This window comes from Trichoderma evansii (assembly GCF_050947405.1).
Source record: "Trichoderma evansii strain SZMC 28006 chromosome Unknown GGI43scaffold_14, whole genome shotgun sequence".
NCBI classification, from domain to species: Eukaryota; Fungi; Ascomycota; class Sordariomycetes; order Hypocreales; family Hypocreaceae; genus Trichoderma; species Trichoderma evansii.
Window position 1 is genome coordinate 397,457 of NW_028145192.1, and position 18,876 is coordinate 416,332.

The 18,876-nt window shown below is 48.7% G+C and overlaps 5 protein-coding genes across 5 annotated transcripts; 3 read left to right on the plus strand and 2 right to left on the minus strand.

Moving 5' to 3' along the window:
- The first annotated feature begins 567 nt into the window (after positions 1-567).
- GGI43DRAFT_408677 (P-loop containing nucleoside triphosphate hydrolase protein) lies at positions 568-4,681 on the plus strand. The gene is made up of 3 exons (XM_083206391.1): positions 568-1,253; positions 1,563-4,071; positions 4,131-4,681. Exons 1-3 carry the CDS (start codon positions 1,246-1,248, stop codon positions 4,146-4,148), a joined length of 2,535 nt encoding a protein of 844 aa, XP_083059187.1. The 5' UTR covers positions 568-1,245; the 3' UTR covers positions 4,149-4,681.
- A 70-nt stretch (positions 4,682-4,751) lies between these two features.
- Positions 4,752-7,829, plus strand: GGI43DRAFT_408681 (uncharacterized protein). The gene is made up of 5 exons (XM_083206392.1): positions 4,752-5,203; positions 5,298-5,416; positions 5,502-6,077; positions 6,153-7,150; positions 7,221-7,829. Exons 1-5 carry the CDS (start codon positions 5,139-5,141, stop codon positions 7,554-7,556), a joined length of 2,094 nt encoding a protein of 697 aa, XP_083059188.1. The 5' UTR covers positions 4,752-5,138; the 3' UTR covers positions 7,557-7,829.
- Positions 7,830-8,419: 590 nt separating this feature from the next.
- Positions 8,420-10,572, minus strand: GGI43DRAFT_88518 (methylenetetrahydrofolate reductase (NAD(P)H) MET13). Its single transcript, XM_083210463.1, has 2 exons — positions 8,763-10,572; positions 8,420-8,686 (listed from the first exon to the last, which is right to left on the minus strand). Exons 1-2 carry the CDS (start codon positions 10,459-10,461, stop codon positions 8,592-8,594), a joined length of 1,794 nt encoding a protein of 597 aa, XP_083059189.1. The 5' UTR covers positions 10,462-10,572; the 3' UTR covers positions 8,420-8,591.
- A 3,486-nt stretch (positions 10,573-14,058) lies between these two features.
- Positions 14,059-16,998, plus strand: GGI43DRAFT_88577 (glycoside hydrolase superfamily). The gene is made up of 6 exons (XM_083210464.1): positions 14,059-14,628; positions 14,686-14,929; positions 14,992-15,064; positions 15,135-15,443; positions 15,505-15,846; positions 15,912-16,998. Exons 1-6 carry the CDS (start codon positions 14,292-14,294, stop codon positions 16,917-16,919), a joined length of 2,313 nt encoding a protein of 770 aa, XP_083059190.1. The 5' UTR covers positions 14,059-14,291; the 3' UTR covers positions 16,920-16,998.
- A 178-nt stretch (positions 16,999-17,176) lies between these two features.
- Positions 17,177-18,500, minus strand: GGI43DRAFT_408687 (uncharacterized protein). Its single transcript, XM_083206393.1, has one exon. The coding sequence runs from the start codon at positions 18,246-18,248 to the stop codon at positions 17,427-17,429; it is 822 nt and encodes a 273-aa protein (XP_083059191.1). The 5' UTR covers positions 18,249-18,500; the 3' UTR covers positions 17,177-17,426.
- Between the last annotated feature and the right edge of the window lie 376 nt (positions 18,501-18,876).

Genomic DNA, 18,876 nt, shown 5'->3' on the forward strand with positions numbered 1-18,876 from the left:
GGCGCTGGTTACTGGCAGTACCGGTGAGGAGGAGTCTGCTCTACGCTGTTTTGTCTGATACTACAGTATAGCAGCAGGAAGCTTCAATAGCTGCACAAGCTGTGCTGAAGAATAGCAACCAGCGTCGCCTTGGATATACCCTCGAGCTGTACTCGGCTCGGCTCTAATTTGGTGCTTCGTATTAGACCAGCAATTGCCCCCGTAACAGCATCAACCAAAGGCCATAATGCATGTCCTCGTACGCCGTACATGTACTCGAATATACACACAGCTTCTTGATAAGCATTGGGCCCGTGCCGCCGCCCAGCTTCCACTTCCAGCCATGGCAAATCGAACGACGGGCTTTAGGTTGTATCGCCGTGAGGGCTTCTTGCCCTCCACTCTGAGGCAGCTCCAAAAAAATAAAAAAAAAATAGGCCTGCCTCTGCACGAAGAATTTTATTGCCCAGCACCTACTAGCGGCTCCAGCTCGTCTCAAACGCTGCTAGGCCTAGCCCTCTTCGAGCAGTTCTGGCCAGTCACAGCTGCTGAGCAATGACGCCGGCGCCATCACTCGGCGTTAGCAGGGCTGGCTCCCAGTGAATGTGCCCACTAATACACTCCAATCGTTCCATCGTCTGGTGGTGCATGGCCCTCTTTCGAGACAGTCCCCCACTATAATGGTACTGATGGCAAAGAAAAATTCGGCATGCTGGCACGCCTGGGGCTCCGTGCTGTGTGTTTTTGCGCGAGCTACCTGTATTACGCACTGGATTTTGTATTTTTTCAATTTTCCGGGCCCTTTTTTCACTGCCTGGTGGATTCACAGCTGTCCAGTAAAAGGGCCGCTAAGACTGGCCCAACTCAAAGCTGCCCGTGCTAGTCATGGCTCAACCTAAACCTTGTGCGTCGTCTCAGGCGCCCAAACCTGCCTCTCCGCCCACCACCCGATTTTCGTGGGTTTTTTTCGTCCCCTCCTCGCCATAAAAATCTCCCAGCCCACCCTCTCTCCCTCTCTTTCCCCATCAAAAAATTCTGATAGAGCAGACAGTGAACCCGCTGTTTTCTCTTCATAATTTTTTTTTGTGTCCCTTAAGCACAGAGCTTTGTGCTTACGCAGCAGTTAGCAGCACTTTAGCCACTTGAGCATAAAGCGCGGGGTCAAATTCTTCAACCCCGCTTTGCTCTTTTTTCGTTTTCTTCTTCCTACACCAACAAACCACACATAAGTTTTTCAGGCAGGCTCCGAGCCTCAATACCGTCAAGATGGTGAAGTAAGTTGTTTTCCGTGATTCACCTTGTTAGCTCTGAGCTTCACCATCCTAGTCCTGTATCCTTTCTTGCTTTATACCATTAGTGTAGCTGTGGCGGGGGCTTCGATGCTTCTCTTGTTGTCCTGTCTCGGGTGCTTGCATCTAAGCCGTTGCTGCCGAAAATTTTTCTTCACTCTACCTCACCTGCTCTCTCCCATTACCGTGCCAAGCTGAGATGAGAGCTTCTCTCTCATCTCTAGTCCTCGCCTCCTGTTCCGAGTTGAGCTTCTATTAGAGTGATCTTGCTAACCGACGCCTTCATCATGACAGCTTCACAGTTGACGAGATCCGACAGTTGATGGACAAGCCCACCAATGTCCGCAACATGTCCGTCATTGCCCACGTCGATCACGGCAAGTCTACCCTGACCGACTCCCTGTTGGCCAAGGCTGGTATCATTTCCACCGCCAAGGCTGGTGACGCCCGAGCCACAGATACTCGTGCCGACGAGCAGGAGCGTGGTATTACCATCAAGTCCACTGCCATCTCTCTGTACGGTCAGCTCGAGGATGAGGACGATATCAAGGACATTGTTGGCCAGAAGACCGACGGCCGTGATTTCTTGATCAACCTGATCGATTCCCCCGGTCACGTTGATTTCTCATCCGAAGTCACTGCTGCTCTCCGTGTCACTGACGGTGCCCTTGTCGTCGTCGACACCGTCGAGGGTGTGTGCGTTCAGACCGAGACTGTCCTGCGTCAGGCTCTTGGTGAGCGTATCAAGCCCGTTGTCATCATCAACAAGGTCGACCGTGCTCTTCTCGAGCTTCAGGTTTCCAAGGAGGATCTGTACCAGTCCTTCTCTCGTACCATCGAGTCCGTCAACGTCATCATCTCCACCTACCTCGACAAGTCCCTGGGTGACCTCCAGGTCTACCCCGAGAAGGGTACCATTGCTTTCGGTTCCGGTCTGCACGGCTGGGCTTTCACCGTCCGCCAGTTCGCCATCCGATACGCCAAGAAGTTTGGTGTTGACAAGGGCAAGATGATGGAGCGTCTCTGGGGTGACAACTACTTCAACCCCCACACCAAGAAGTGGACCAAGAACGGTACCTATGAGGGCAAGCAGCTCGAGCGTGCTTTCAACCAGTTCATCCTGGACCCCATCTTCAAGATCTTCTCCGCCGTCATGAACTTCAAGAACGACGAGATCGCCACCCTGCTTGACAAGCTCCAGCTCAAGCTTACCCCCGATGACCGCTCCAAGGAGGGCAAGCAGCTGCTCAAGGCCGTCATGCGCACTTTCCTGCCCGCTGCCGACTCCCTGCTGGAGATGATGATCCTCCACCTTCCTTCTCCCGTCACTGCCCAGCGCTACCGTGTCGAGACCCTGTACGAGGGTCCCATGGACGACGAGGCTGCCATCGGTATCCGTGACTGTGACCCCAAGGGTCCCCTCATGCTCTACGTCTCCAAGATGGTTCCCACCTCTGACAAGGGTCGATTCTACGCCTTCGGTCGTGTCTTCTCCGGTGTTGTCCGCTCCGGTCTCAAGGTCCGCATCCAGGGCCCCAACTACACCCCTGGCAAGAAGGATGATCTTTTCATCAAGGCTATCCAGCGTACCGTCCTGATGATGGGTGGCAAGGTCGAGCCCATTGACGACATGCCTGCCGGTAACATTGTCGGTCTGGTCGGTATCGATCAGTTCCTGCTCAAGTCTGGTACCCTGACCACCAGCGAGACTGCCCACAACCTCAAGGTCATGAAGTTCTCCGTCTCCCCCGTCGTCCGACGTTCCGTCCAGGTCAAGAACGCCCAGGATCTCCCCAAACTGGTCGAGGGTCTCAAGCGTCTGTCCAAGTCCGACCCTTGCGTTCTTACCTACACTTCCGAGTCTGGTGAGCACGTCGTTGCCGGTGCCGGTGAGCTCCACCTCGAGATTTGCTTGAACGATCTCGAGCAGGACCACGCTGGTGTTCCCCTCATCATCTCCGACCCCGTCGTCCAGTACCGTGAGACCGTCCAGGGCAAGTCCAGCATCACTGCTCTGTCCAAGTCTCCCAACAAGCACAACCGTCTGTACATGGTTGCTGAGCCCATCGACGAGGAGCTGTCCCTGGCCATTGAGGCCGGCAAGGTCAGCCCCCGTGACGATTTCAAGGCTCGTGCCCGTGTCCTGGCTGACGACTTCGGTTGGGATGTCACCGATGCCCGTAAGATCTGGACCTTCGGTCCCGATGGCACTGGCGCCAACTTGCTGGTTGACCAGACCAAGGCCGTCCAGTACCTCAACGAAATCAAGGACTCCGTCGTCTCTGGTTTCCAGTGGGCTTCCCGTGAGGGTCCCATTGCTGAGGAGCCCATGCGTTCCATCCGCTTCAACATCCTTGATGTTACTCTGCACGCTGATGCTATCCACCGTGGTGGTGGCCAGATCATCCCCACTGCTCGTCGTGTCCTGTACGCCTCTGCTCTGCTGGCTGAGCCTGCTCTGCTTGAGCCCGTCTACCTGGTCGAGATTCAGGTCCCTGAGCAGGCCATGGGTGGTGTCTACGGTGTCCTGACCCGCCGTCGTGGTCACGTCTTCAACGAGGAGCAGCGTCCTGGTACTCCTCTCTTCAACATCAAGGCCTACCTGCCCGTTCTTGAGTCCTTCGGCTTCAACGGTGACCTGCGTCAGGCCACCTCCGGACAGGCTTTCCCCCAGTCTGTCTTCTCTCACTGGCAGGTCCTGCCCGGTGGCTCTCCTCTTGATGCCACCTCCAAGGTCGGCACCATCGTCACTGAGATGCGTAAGCGCAAGGGTATCAAGGTCGAGGTTCCCGGTGTCGAGAACGTAAGTTATAAACCACTCTATTCACCCCCTTTCATGCATGATGCTAATATTTTTTCCAGTACTATGACAAGCTGTAAACGGCTCCCTTATTTGCTGATAGAACTACCATTCGTGTCAAAATGGGCACAATGTGTCAACCGACTTCTAGCGAAAATTGAAGGCCACTACTTCTATACTAAGGGGCACGCCGCCTCACTGATTTAGGAAGTAGATGAGAAAATTACGGTTGAATGACAAAGAAAAAAAAAATACCACCCCGTTAAAGAAAAAAATAGGGAATACGTGTGGATACTAGGTTGAGGCCATAATCAAGGGAAGCTTCACTAGGCAGCTTTTCATGCATGTAGTTGTGCGCCGGTGGAGTTGAATGAATGAAATTTATGAATGTTAAAAAAAAAAAAGAATCGATAATTGATGCGTGTGTTTATGATGATTTGAAATATCGTTTTTACTATTCTATAGCCTTGAGTATTGATTGTTCTTTGGGTTACAGGTCCTCTAGTTAACCAAGGTAGATCGATGTTACAGTCGAGGCATGGCTTTTAGACTTCTAGAAGCTGGGCTGGATTGCTACTAGGTGAATGATGTTACAATATTGCAATACCGAGAATGATGATGATACTTGTGAATGCTACATTGGTGAATGACCAATGACAAATAAGCCTGTACAATGGTTAATTGCTCACTAAACAAAAGCTACGGAGATCGATCTCTGCATCCAGATCATCAGTTTAATCTATCAAAAAGCTCCAGCGCCGAGCTGACAAGTCCCCACTTAAAAAGCCACTGAACGGGACCTTCCTTCCGCCATCGTCAGGCGCAGCCTTGCCTTGCAACTGCCCCGTAGCTTTGGCCAACTCGAAAATCTAACATTCAACAACGTCCTTTTTCTTTTCGCTCGGACCAACATAAAAAAGAGAGGCCCTCTAGCTGCCTTTTCTTATTCTTTATTATTTCTACTATTTACGACCAAGCCTATACGTTCCAATTACTTATTTATGACAACGTCCATGCAGCACTAATCACGACTTTTCTCTTCGTTCCTTTTTTCCGCCAGATCCCGAGCCATGCTGTTCCCGGAAGAGGATGCGCCGCAGCTCAAGACTTGGATTGTCAAGCGCATTGAAAACACGTTTGTTTGCCTACAGACAGGAGCACGCGCGCCGCTGCTCCTGTAATCTGTCTCTTTTCTTTTCCCAGTTGCTAACCTCTTTTTCTTTTTACAGATCAGATGCTGATTCCGACGTTCTTGCCGACTATGTCATTGCCCTGCTAAAACACGACGGCGACACCGCATCGGTGCGTGCGCTTTGCGAAGCTGAGATTCCCGATTTTTTGACAGAAGGTCCGTTGGAGTTGCTGTGAGAGACGCGCTGGAGCTATACCAGGCGTAGGAAGTAAAGAATACGGCGTACTGACTGCAGCCATAGATCCAAAGACCTTCCTGGATGATGTCTTCCAAGCGATCGCGTACAAGTCATATCGACCAGGCGCTCCGCCACCTCCGAAGCCTACCACCAGTGCCATTGGCGCCGCAGCTCGTCCTCTCCCCAGTGCCCAGGGTGCACAAAGCAGTGCGCCACACCATACCGGTTCAAGAAAAAGAGGATTACATGATGACGGCGAATACGATGGACCATCTTCGCATGGCAGGGGCCACAAGCAGCCTCGACGGGGCTCAAACCACGGGCGAATGGACGACTCGCTGATGGGTGGCCAGCAAGGGAGCTTCGTGTCCGTGGATTCTATGCCAGGCATGTCACATTTCGATCCCAAGGGTGCTCTTGAAGCAATTATGCAGATGCAAGCTATGGGTATTCCCTACCCTGGCATGGCCGAATTCATGGCGCAGATGCCTCACGGCGGTGGTGGAAGGAGCTCACAACGGCGGAGAGGACGCTGTCGAGATTTTGATACCAAAGGATACTGTTCTCGTGGAAACCAGTGCATGTACGACCATGGAAACTCTTCCATCTATGTCCCCAATATGCTATCTCAAATCGAAGGTACGTATCCCGGGATTTCTAGCCTGCCAAAATTCAAGGAGTATCCGACTAACTCACCCTCTTCCCATTTCTTAGAGTATGATCCTAACAATGCTGTAATGGGCTTGTCTGCACTCGCAGCAAACCCTTACCAGTTCCCTATGGATACAAAGGGCCGCGGCCGAGGTCGTGGTGGTCGTGGCGGTAAGAAAGGTGGCGCCAGAGCCTCGTTCTCAGCAGAGGGCCCGGTTCATGACCGATCCAAGAGCACCATTGTTGTGGAAAATATCCCCGAGGAGAATTTCAATGAAGATGAGGTCCGCGCTTTCTTTTCACAGTTTGGTGAGATTGTTGAAGTCTCCATGCAGCCATACAAGCATTTGGCAATTGTGAAATATGACAAATGGGCGTCAGCAAACGCGGCATATCGGTCGCCAAAAGTCATCTTTGATAACAGATTTGTCAAGGTATTCTGGTACAAAGATGATGGTCCCAAGTCATCATCGAAGCACGGCGATAGTGGGTCATCTAAAATTAACGGCGATGGATCTTCTGCTCCTGTAGAAGCTGAGCCTGAAATTGATATGGAGGAGTTCCAAAGGAGGCAGGAAGAGGCGCAAAAGCAGCATCAAGACAGGGAAACTAAACGAATAGAGTTGGAACGACAGCGTCTGGAGCTGGAGAAACAGCAGCAAGAGCTTCTGGCAAGACACAAAGAAGAGAGTGAGAGACTGAAAGCGAGGCTGGGGGAGAAAAGCGGCGATGCTAAAGCTCCAGGATCCTCATCATCGACTGATATGTTGCGTGCTCAGTTAGCAGCATTAGAACAGGAAGCCAAGATTCTTGGTATCGACCCTAATATGGCTGAAGATGGAAGCAGCTACAGCTCAAGGGGTCGGGGATATATGGGACGCGGTGGACGCGGTAGCGACCGAGGTTTTGCGCCACGAGGCCGCGGCTCGTTCAGGGGCCAAGTAGGCAGACATGCTGCCTATGCCCAGTACTCGCTGGATAACCGGCCGCGGAAGCTGGCTGTCACTGGCGTGGACTTTACTCCGGCTGACAAGGATGAGTTGCTTCGGCATTTCCTCTTGGTACGTACAAATCAGCGCATTCTCTTGAAAAGGTACAATTGCTAATTTATGTCTTCTTCTCATTTTACAGAACCTGGGCGAATTTGAATCCGTAGAAACCACTCCCACAGTCACAAATGTATCTTTCCAAGATCGCAAAACAGCTGAAAAGTTCTATTACAGTCTCCACGGCAAAGAACTACCCGGAGTCGAAGGAACACTTGATCTCTCCTGGGTCAATACACCTTTGCCACCTGTTGGATCTTTTAAGAAGAATGAGGATCTTGGTGATGGTGATGCCATGGCTGGAATGAATGACGATGAGGAGGAAGGTGAGGTGATTGAGGACTTGCCTGAGAAGCATATGCAAGGGCGACAGGTTGACATGGATTATGATGTTGGAGATGATGAGGGCTGGGCTGAATGATGTTGAAGAGGAATGCAATTAGATTTGGAGAAGAGGTGTATATACCGGATGAGAGAGGGAATCAGTACAGAATGTGTACAATACATACAAACATATATACACACGGGCGTGTATATCTAGCATTTTAATGAAGCCATGCTTAATCAGTCAGAAGCCAAGAAGAATAATTTTCCACAATTATACAACACCGAAGAATATACAGCTAGCTTCTTTCAACTAGAGATGTTTATCACTTTAGTGATGACAGTTAGAAACAGAGTTTATTCACTGAGTTTTTTCACTGTTTTTCACTTTTGAGAATGCAAAGGAGAAGATTGATTTTGCGGCTCTTAATATGCAATGCCGGTCGTACTTTATATATTCATTGACACACTTCCAGCAATGGAAGACACGATATATATACATATATATAGGTACGTATATACACCGCAATCTGCCTGTTCGCTCTGTGATGTCCTTTTTTTCTTCTTCATAGCGCTTCTGTAATGCTTCTCTCTTCCAGACTCTCCTCCAGACTTTCCTCTTCCCTCTTCCGAGTCTTTCTATCAATTTTCTTTTCTTTTTTCTTTAACTCGTAAATATAAAAACAAACGCAAAAGCAAACCAAAACCAAAAAAAACTTGTCCGCAGGCGGGGGTATCGTTGAGATATAATATATGCAATTCCAATGTTTAGAACCGGGCTCTTCCATGCCTTTTTTCTTTTTTTACCAGTATAATGTTTTCGCGTTCCGTTCCCGTTGCGCCCGCCGCCCCGGGATATAATAAAAAAGTTATCCCCATTCTCATAAAAGATTTGGCCTTCGGTGTATGCTTTTTGTTGAAAAAGACACCGACTCCGCCTTCTGTGCAAATAAAAACGCCGCTTTTCTTCGGTCATCTGCGCCGAGATATGAAGATTGAGAGAAAATAAAGTAGCTGATAAGATCAAGGGGTAATTAAAGTCATAAAGAAAATAATACCCAAATCTGCAAAAAGACCCTATATATCAGGGCCTTTTCGATTTCGCTTCCTGAGCGAAATGTATGAAACGGAATTAGGCCGTGCCATTGGCAGAGACGGCAGCGTCCTTGACTTGAAGACCTTCAAGGAAACCAAAGATGGTGTTGTTTTCGCGGAAATCATTGTTTACTACGCAAAGAAAATTGTCCTGGTCAGTCTATTGAAACATGAAAAAGAATGGGGGGATTCGTAAATTGAAACTCACCAATATTAACGAGATACCACTCGTTCATGATTCCCTCGATAAGTGATCGGCTGGGGGTGCCAGCATCGAAGCAGTGAGCCCAGTCGACACCCAATCGGAAAGCCTCATCTCTCCAGGCTAAGAAGCTGATGGATTCCACAATGGTGGGCTGCACAATCTCCTTGCCAGGGAAGACACCCCAAGTGACTGCGTTAGGGCCGTCTGATGGCGCATTGGATTTCAGTTCACCATTCTTGGTAACAGCGTAATAAGTCAAATTGGGGAAGTCGTCGAGACGGCTAATCATCTCGTCCAGGAGATAGGGTGGAACGAGCAATTCCAGGTAGGCCTTTTGGTAAACATAACCGTTTGAAGGTCCCCAGCCGTGAACCGGGTGGTTGGACTTGGCACCGTCAACGGCGGGCTGTGAGTTGATGGTCAAAAGACCTCGCTTATTGAGAGCCACAAGGTCGTCTTTGATGGGGTCTGCTTCGGCAGCAAGGCCAGATTCACTCCATGGCAGAGTTTCAATCTTCTTCTCCAGATAGCTGACAAAAGTGTCAGCTATGTCCTGGACACATGTGGGTTCTCCCCATTTCTTGCGGTTTGCCTCGTTTGTGCCGGTCAAACCAATACCATAGGCATCAAGCTCTCCAAAAGCGGGAGAGCGAGAGTCACCCCATCGACCGTTGGGGAATTCATCCCAATCCTGCGTACGAATGACATAGGACTTGTTGCGGTTACGCCAGAAAATGGGGCGAACATCCTCCTCGCGCCGACCAAAGCCCTTGGACTGCTTCCAGGGAAGGGCTTGCTTCAGAGGACGTTCCGCTGAAGGGGTCCAGTCAAGCTCATCTAGAACCATACGGGTCGCTTGGGCAAGGTTCATGGTGTAGAAGTGGAGATGGTGGATTCCACCGGCAAGAAGCTTTCTGCACAACTCGGCAACCAGCGTCTTACCGATTTCACGCACAGCCACATCGTCATTCTTAACCGGCTCAAGCAAGGTCATCCACTCTGGAGGCACTCTGCATTGCATGTGTTTAGCACGGCGAAGGAAGCTAGCATAGGTGGCAATGGGCATAATTCCAGGCAAGATGGGAACGGTGATGCCTCGCTCGCGGACTTTGCCGACCCATCGGAGGAAATTGTCGGCGTCGTAGAACATCTGGGTAACGATGAAGCCAGCGCCCATGTCCACCTTCTCCTTGAGATGATCTAGCAGTGAATCCTCATCTTTGTTATCATCGCATCCCTCGGGATAACCAGCAACGCCGATATCGAAATGGTCGCCATATGTATCGCGAATGTGCTTAACGAGATCACGAGCATACTGGAAGTTTCCGTCGGCAGCGGTCCATGTGGTCTGGTCACGGGGAGGGTCGCCACGGAGAGCGAGAATATTGGTACATCCGGCCTTGTACGCCTTTTGCAGCGCATCATTAACCTTGTCAAGTCCCATGTCAGTACAGGTGAGGTGCATGCAGGTCTCCAGACCGTAGACAGCCTGAGCCTGAACAACCATCTCGCAGGTCAGTTCTGCAATACCACCACCAGCTCCCCATGTGATGTCGATGAACTTGGGTCCAAAGTTGTTCATGCGGTCCATACGGTCGTAAAGATTCTGGACACCCTGAGCGGTTTTGGGTGGGAAATACTCGAAGGAGAAGGACGGAGCCTTCGTCTTCTCCGTATCGGCGACCAAGCTTTTGATATGCATGTTGGGCGATGGTAGCGCGATCAGTAGGAGAGGAACACAGGTTATAGAAAGCTCTAGAAATCGAATAAAGGAGATTCAATGTATTTGCTCATGCGAAATGATCTCTGCCGCTATTGAGGGTAAAGAGTCAGTAGGTGCCAGGCCGGACGAATAGTCCATTACCAAGAAACTAGCATTACTCACCACAAAATGGAAGACTGCCAAAGCGCGACAAACAGAGGGAAGAAGGAACTTGAAAAGCGCCCCAAGTAAAGATAAAACCAATAAACACAGCTGCCAGATGCAAAATTGAAGAGACAACTGGCCTTCGGCGTCGCAGCGGTTTTCGCAAGCCAGACCAAAATCGACCAACGTCGCCGACAACCCGCCGAATGCGGATCGCAATTCTGTGGAGAAGCTTGAGCGACTCGGCCGCCGAGAATCTGTGAAGGCAGCAAGTGGAAAAGGACGGGGAAGTGAAACAGAAAAGGACTATGGAGGGCAATTGGGAGGTGCTATATACGAATATACGAATACAGCAAGGGAGAATAAAGAGGGGGAGTCACGATTAAAAGTAGAAAAGGCGTCCCAAACAAATATGACGGAAATTTGTCTGCGGGACAATTGAATGACAGATGCGTAGCGGCTCTCCGAATTATGGAGGGATTGTGATTGGGCCAATGGCGGTGGGGGTACTAGAGACCTGCTAGATACTCCATACCGGGATACCCGCCCTGTTTTTTATCGATTAGGAAGTACCACTAATTCTAGGAGAAGAAGGCCACGCTCCTTTGTATCTGCATATTAATCAAGGATTTGTAACGTGTCTAAGTAATCTGCTACCTAGCCAATGGCGGACATATAAGCCCAAGGATCATGAAGGCATGGAGCGAGGGCAGCCGTCAATTACCAGCTCTCTGGCCCCTGCATCTCACCATGGCAGGGTTTTTTTCACATGTAAGTAAGACGTACTCATGCAAGAATGCCAGTTTGTTGGGGATCCAGTCTCTACGCAACCTTCAAGCGCGAAATGGTGCATATACGGGGCCTAGAGCGGGTTACAGCAGCATTTGCTTGTTTGGCACGGAAGGCCGCAGATGTTTGTATCCTGTAGGAATGAAACAGAGACACGAGCATGGTGAGCGCATAAAAAGTAAGCATTGAATGTATTCCTGCTGATAGCCTAATAATGTTCTGTATGGCGACGGGACCTTTTTTGCGTGTGTCTCTAAGTCTGAGAAACTGCTGCAAGTGACTGATAGTACCACTATCTATTACCAGATAGCATTACATATTTTGGTAGCATGCACTAGGCAGAACGACTTGCTGACGGTAACGAGATATAACACAATGGCAGTTGATACAATTCAACACAGCTCTATGAGAAAGTGGCATCTCCAATTATTATAATTACAAGCGGCCGTGTTAGTCATCGCAGCAATACCAGATACCACAATGATGCTGTAAAGGTATGCCAAAACAACTGATGTATATTAGCCTGTGACTCGTTCCATTAGTGAGCCCGCCTCCATGGTACTCCATTATTCCCCTCCCCCGCCGTCTAGAAAAAAGTCGCACCCGTGTGGAGTACCAGGTACCTTGGCTGTACTCCGGCTGACAGCATCCATTTCACGCCGTAGTGCATACCAACGTCGCGTCGAAAATACCATGTCGAAAATACCGTGTCGAAAACGCCTGTCCATGTACTTCATACTGTGTCCGGCAGCTTCTCCCATAACAATGTAAGTGAGATGCGTACAAACAGTGAGCCATCTGCTACAGTAAAGTTTCCATGTCAGTGTTAGAAGGGCAGCTCCTCCTGTGCTGCGCCAACCAATCCTATCGGCAGCCTACCTACGCAAAACAGTTAGCGGTGAGATGGTAATATGGTGTACGGAGTACGGGCACCACGGCGCACCGAAATTCGCCGATCAAATTCACCGAATTGGCCTCGTCGCTAGCTTCAGTGACGCTACATGGGGTAACCATGCCTGTAGAGCTGTAAGACGATGAATCTTGATTTTGATCTTGCATGGTTCAATATACAAGGCCATGTCACATCTATCAAGAGTTCTGCCTATGATATGCATTGAATAAAGGCACAGCGATATGACGAGTACAGAGAAAATCTAAGCTAAATGATATATTCTCCTCCGTCTCAACTTTCATGCCTAGAATATAGACATAAGCTTTGAGCTTTGTACCCTACATACATGTGTCTCCATTTGGTAGAGAGCTTAGCAGAGAGACTTCAATTAGTGTAGAGCAATCTCTCAACACGATGGGTTTTTGTCCAATGCTGACGGTCTTGCTTTTCTCATTCGGCGCCATTGGTTGTTATTCTCAGTAAGATCCCGACCAGAGATGCGCTACCGCCGCTCACACAGAACTTGAACCCCCTCTCATCCATCAGGATCATAAGCATCACCGCATAATAGGAGATAAACAAGATATATACATGGTAAATTCCAAAACGTTGAGCAGTTTTGCTGTGGTGCTCTTTTACAGACTGTTTTCATTAGCTTGTTGTCAATGGCGATATGTGGTGCTATCTCAATGGATTTGCGGGCTGACCTGAGTGTTTAAACAGTGAAGTGACCACTTACACTGCAGATACGTATCTGGAGTTTCTGATATTACTTTCTGATTTTTCTGCCTACGAATCTACACCTGATCTGTTTGTAAATTATTCGACAACAGCCCAACGATTTGTTTCGAAAGAACTCAATTATTCTCATCATGTGATGTAAAATCGCTGCGTTTAGCTTCCAACTCCAGGGTATTATCTAGTCGTTTAAATACCATACAGCCGCTTAGAGTGTATCTTGTGTCTTCCTCCTTTCCGAATACCTTTAGCCTTAAGTACGTTCAAGTGAATTAATTTAAAGGATAAATTCAGAGAGAACAGTTGAATAGGCTAGAACGACTGGATTAGCGGAAAGAGGCTGACGCAGAGTGGTATGTTTGGTCGTTTTTACCCATCGGCTCTTTACATAAACGCGGCACGTCCTCTTTTCTTACGTGCCGCCCTAAAGCCTTTTCAATCCTATGACGTACATGGATGGCAAGGATTTAAACAGCGTCGTTCAAATTAAAGCATACTTCTGCGCAACCAAAGTCAGATTCTCAGACAAAGCCCGCTACGAAAAAGTTCCGTTCAAACATGGCGCAGCAATATTCGAGGCTACGAATAAGGCGGGAAGCTATAGCGAATTCATGGATATGATTCGCTAGTTTTCTCCTATCCCCAATGATAATCGGTATAAATTGCAAGGTTCCGCCAGAATGCAGACCATATTTCTTCCAAGCGCACGAATGAAGTACGGCCAACAACCTGAGAGAAGCCGGCAAAAACGAAGCTCGAGCCAACACTAAACACAACATCTATCGCCAGCGATTTTAGTTAAGTTTCTATGAACCTATACCGGCACTATTTTTTTCCACCTGTTCAGCCTTTTCAACATCATATCGTTGAAAAACACTTCATCCAAGATGTGACATCTTCACAAGGTTGTCGGGATAGCTTTGACCGAGGCTCCAAGGCATCATGAACGACAAAGCATTAAATGCTCTTTAGATGAATCCTGCAACTATCCCTGGAAGCCAAGCGGCCAAAGCAAAAAAAATAGCAGAGGGCTCCATCACGGGAAATCCGACAATGGGTCAACCCCTCCGGATAAATGACAACGCGCATATGCTGAACTGTAAGGCGAGCGGCTTGATTGCAGCGATTGTTGTTAGGTCGCTGTTAATTAACCGTGGAAAAAAGATGATAAATAGCTGATAGCTCTGTAAATGGATGCTGGCTATGCCTCTCGCCGATAGCTTTCTCTGGCCTCTCCGTTGGAGAAATGAAGCTCTCAGTATGTCTCTGTCCGGCGGTGCTGGCGGCGGCCAGCACGGCCACCTCAAGCCAGCCGTTATACAAGAATCCTCACGCTTCTATCGATGATAGAGTGTCAGATCTGCTCAAACGCATGTCTGTACAGGAGAAGATGGCCCAGTTGATTCAAGGCGACATGTCCAACTATCTGGACCTTACTTATGGCACATTCAACAAATCTGGTCTTGTGTGGAACATGGAGTACCGAGCCAACTCAGTCTGGACTGGCTACTATACCAACATGACGACGGTCAAGAAGGCTGCTCAATTGGCACAGGAATACTTGCTCAATGAAACTAAACTGGGTCAGAATTGATAACGATGGTACTTCTTTGATCTACTATGCAACTAACACTGTTTAGGCATTCCGACATTTGTTCAGAGCGAAGGTCTTCATGGGTTCTTGGGCCTGAATGCCACGATTTTCAACTCTCCTATTGGCATAGGATGCTCGTTCAATCCCAGCCTCGTAGAGACAATGGCAGAAGCCATTGCGACTGAAAGTCTCTCTCTCGGAGTTAACCAGCTTTTCGCACCGCTGGCTGACCTTGCACGAGAGTTGAGATATGGTCGAGTAGAGGAATGTTTTAGCGAGGATTCCTACCTGTACGCCTTTATTTCCAAATCTTCATTTTCCATGATAGTCATATGCTAATACTTCGTAAAAGGGCGGGAGAAATGGCATATAGTTATGCCAAGGGACTCCAAGAAAACGGTGTCTCGGCGACTGTCAAGCATTTTGTACGTCACCTTTCGCTTCAATTGGGTTGAAGCAGACTAGGCTGACATTTTTCCTTTTTGAATTTAACAGGCTGCCTTTGCATCACCCGAGCAGGGCATCAATACTTCTCCAGTGCACGGAGGCGAACGCGAACTGCGGTCACTCTATCTCCCGTCTTTCAAGAGAGCCATCATTGACAGCGGCGCCACTTCAATCATGTCTTCCTACAATTCTTACGATGGCGTCCCCATGGTGGCCAACTCAGCAGTGCTCACCGACATCCTTCGCGGTGAATGGGGCTACGAGTATTTTGTAACCTCTGATGCTGGTGGTACTGCCCGCCTTTCCAACGCTTTTTATGTCTGCGGAGCCGAAGACAACGATTGCATCACTCTTGAGGTACGCCATGAAGATCTGTATACTTTGCATTATCAGGGGAGAAAGAAACTGACTATTTTAGGCTCTACCTGCTGGCAACGATGTCGAGATGGGCGGTGGATATTACAGCTACCAGTCTATCCCTACCCTTGTTGAATCTGGCAAGCTGAGCGAAAGTGTCTTGGATACCGCTGTTTCTCGTGTACTCCGCGCAAAGTTCAAGCTGGGCCTTTTCGAGAAGCCTTACACTGGCGTTGCTGATGACGATATCTTCAAGTATATCAACACTCCGGCGCATAAGAAGATTGCCCGCCAACTCGATTCGGAGAGCATTGTGCTTCTTGAAAACCACGAAAATGTTCTGCCCCTGAAGAAGAGTGCCAATGTTGCAGTCATTGGTCCTATGGCTCACGGCTATGTCAATGTGAGTAATATACTCAACATTCAGCTTTTTGTCAGAGCATCGTTCTAATCTAATATTTCGTGTAGTATGGAGATTATGTGATTCACACAGCAATGACCCGAGGTGTCACCCCTCTCGACGGCATCAGTTCTGTTAGCACCGGCAAGGTCACTTATGCTAAGGGCTGCGAGCGCTGGTCCAACGACGAATCCGGTTTCGACGAAGCCATTGCCGCCGCCAAAAACTCAGATGTTGCTGTCGTCGTCGTCGGCACATGGTCGCGAGACCAGAATGAGCTCTGGTCAGGCTATAACGCGACAACCGGCGAGCATATCGATATCAGCGACTTCCATCTTGTCGGTGCCATGCCTCGCTTGGTCAAGGCCATCATCGAGACCGGAAAACCCACCGTCGTTGTCTACAGTTCTGGAAAGCCCATTACCGAGCCATGGATTTCAGATGAGGCGTCTGCTCTTGTGCAGCAGTTCTACCAGTCTGAGCAGGGCGGATATGCTCTCGCCGATGTTTTGTACGGCAACGTTAACCCTTCGGGAAAGCTGTCTGTGAGCTTCCCCTACGATGTTGGAACTCTGCCCATCTACTACGACTACCAAAACTCCGCGAGAAGCTACCCCAATCCGGGCCATATATATGACAACGGTACCCTTGTCTTTGGCAGCACCTACGTATTTGAGAACCCTACCGCGCTCTATGAATTCGGATACGGCCTGTCATACAGCCAGTTTGAGTTCTCTGACATCTCAGTCTCCAAGTCTCAGGTGTCTGCTTCCGATACTGTGACCATATCGGTGCAAGTAACAAACAAATCACAACGTGACGGAGCAGAGGTGGTGCAGCTTTACGTCAAAGACATGATTGCTTCCGTAGATGTGCCACGATATAGGCTTAAGGGCTTCCAGAAGGTCACTGTCAAGGCTGCACAGTCTACGACGGTCAAGATTAACCTCTCAGTTGAGGATTGGGGTCTGTGGAACCGCCAAATGAAGTATGTGGTTGAGCCTGGAGATTTCACTGTGCTGGTAGGCAACTCTAGTGAAAATTTCTTCGGAAACGTCACAGTGACTGTTTCATAAGATTAAATACTCATAATGTATGCATAGAAGTCAAGGTAGAATAATATATTTTAAGGAAACTTCCATCTTACTTAGTATGGACCGTGGACAATCATCACCGGTGGAAGGCCTGGCTATGAATTGTGTATTCAATGGGCTATACTGCAATCTGATCGCTCTATGCTGAGCTGAGGTATTTCGGCCGGCCGAGGCAGATTCTCCAGATGGAGACCATTAAAATATTAAAAAGAGCAATAAATATAAAATTATAAATCCATGGAGTGTTATTTTTTCTTCTACTGCTGTCTATAATAAATTAATAAATTATAGGAATTGTTATTTGACACACCAGTTTCGTTTTCCAGCACCCCCAACTGTAGCTAACATCGAATTTCAACCACTGCTTCCACCATCCCTACGGCCTCTACCATTTTTAAGTGTTGTATATTTCTTAAATCTTTATATATGAGTGAGTAGTCCGTGGTATATTGCAAAGAAGAAAAGAAAGCAGCCAATTTTGACAACAATCTAAGCAACGCTCCTCCACTCTTTGATCTTATCTATAAGACAAGTCCAAATATTCTCCCTATCATCTTCGTCGTCCTGGATATCTTTGCCAACCCGAGATTTTTCAGTATGACGGACATCTTGATCATTCTTGTCATCGACATCCCGATCGTCTTCGTTATCTTGATCATAATCTTCAACCTGGTTGTCGCCGTCCTGGATAGTTTCACTATTCGAGTCATCTCCAACATCCTGGTCGTCTTCGCTACCCTGACCATCTTCTCCACCCTGTTTGTCCTGGTCATCTTGGACTTCCTGTTTGATGATGTCGGAAAACTTTAGCAATTTCCGTTCAGCAGCCCTTCTCTCAACCCGTGCTTGGCGGCCCTTTGACTTTTTTTTCCTTTTCCTTTTCCCCGCTGCATTTTTCCCCGATTTATTTTTCCCTTTGGATGGCTCCGGTGGGTTCTCTGTCGAAGTGGGCAAAGTAAACGGGGCATGTGCAACTGCATCAAGGAACCGGAAGACCTCTTCATTCGCGGCGGTCAGAGCCTCGGGCTTCATTTGGCCATCGCGAACGGCAATCATCAGCAGAGCTCTAAGAGCAAAGTGAGCGTCATTTCCCGCCGCGTGGAGCTTCGCGTAGCGAATTTCGAATCCCCTGAGAAGCTTTTCGAGGCTATGCCGATACGATAGCTGTAGGGGATACTGTGCCGCCTTGACTGTATCCATTATATAAGAGGCTTGCCGCGAGATCTCCCTACTGATATTATTGAAGAACTTGATGTCTTCATGTACGCCGTGTGCCACTATAACGTAATCGCGGCCTTGGGTGAGCGACATAAATCTCGCCCCAAGATCGGTGAGCGCTATCAGTTCCGTCGATCCAAAAAGAAAAGCTCTGGCAGCTCGTTGACAGGGCTTTGTATCGTCTCTGTTGATAAATTGGTAAGAGACGATGGCATCGCCAACATAGATAGGCCGCTTCGTGAGGTGTCGGGTGTCAAAAATAGATATACCGATGTGAAAACTTTGACCGGGGGAAATGACTTCATAACCTTTCCCTGTGTCGACGTCGATAGAAACGAATAAAACATCCTTTATGCTCGTGCCCGATAGATTCCTGCCTATTGAGGGCACCGCAAACGGTGGGTTGGCCTCGAGACGATAACCCAGGATCTGTCTCAGAGCAACATTCTCCTCGCGCAGAATCCCAGTATGCGAACTTGGAACTAAAGAAGATTGGGATGGAGCTGAAGATTGGGATGGAGCTGAAGATTGGGATGGAGCTGAAGATTGGGATGGAGCTGAAGATTGGGATGGAGCTGAAGATTGGGATGGAGCCGAAGATGATTCCGAAACGGCGGCCATGGATAGAGAGCTGTATATAGAAAATAAAATAGTAGTTATACGACTGGAATGGAGGGATGAATTTACCTACGTTTGTCTTGGTTAATGGTCTTACCCCTTT

Coding starts and splice junctions, on each gene's coding strand:
- GGI43DRAFT_88577 (XM_083210464.1), top strand. CDS start 14,292: ATGAAGCTCTCAGTATGTCTCTGTCCGGCGGTGCTGGCGGCGGCCAGC. Junction 15,444..15,504: donor ACGATTGCATCACTCTTGAG/GTACGCCATGAA, acceptor TGACTATTTTAG/GCTCTACCTGCTGGCAACGA. Junction 15,847..15,911: donor TGGCTCACGGCTATGTCAAT/GTGAGTAATATA, acceptor TATTTCGTGTAG/TATGGAGATTATGTGATTCA.
- GGI43DRAFT_408687 (XM_083206393.1), bottom strand. CDS start 18,248: ATGTCGCTCACCCAAGGCCGCGATTACGTTATAGTGGCACACGGCGTA.
- GGI43DRAFT_88518 (XM_083210463.1), bottom strand. CDS start 10,461: ATGCATATCAAAAGCTTGGTCGCCGATACGGAGAAGACGAAGGCTCCG. Junction 8,687..8,762: donor GTGGTATCTCGTTAATATTG/GTGAGTTTCAAT, acceptor TTCTTTGCGTAG/TAAACAATGATTTCCGCGAA.
- GGI43DRAFT_408681 (XM_083206392.1), top strand. CDS start 5,139: ATGCTGTTCCCGGAAGAGGATGCGCCGCAGCTCAAGACTTGGATTGTC. Junction 5,204..5,297: donor GTCAAGCGCATTGAAAACAC/GTTTGTTTGCCT, acceptor TTCTTTTTACAG/ATCAGATGCTGATTCCGACG. Junction 6,078..6,152: donor TATGCTATCTCAAATCGAAG/GTACGTATCCCG, acceptor CCCATTTCTTAG/AGTATGATCCTAACAATGCT.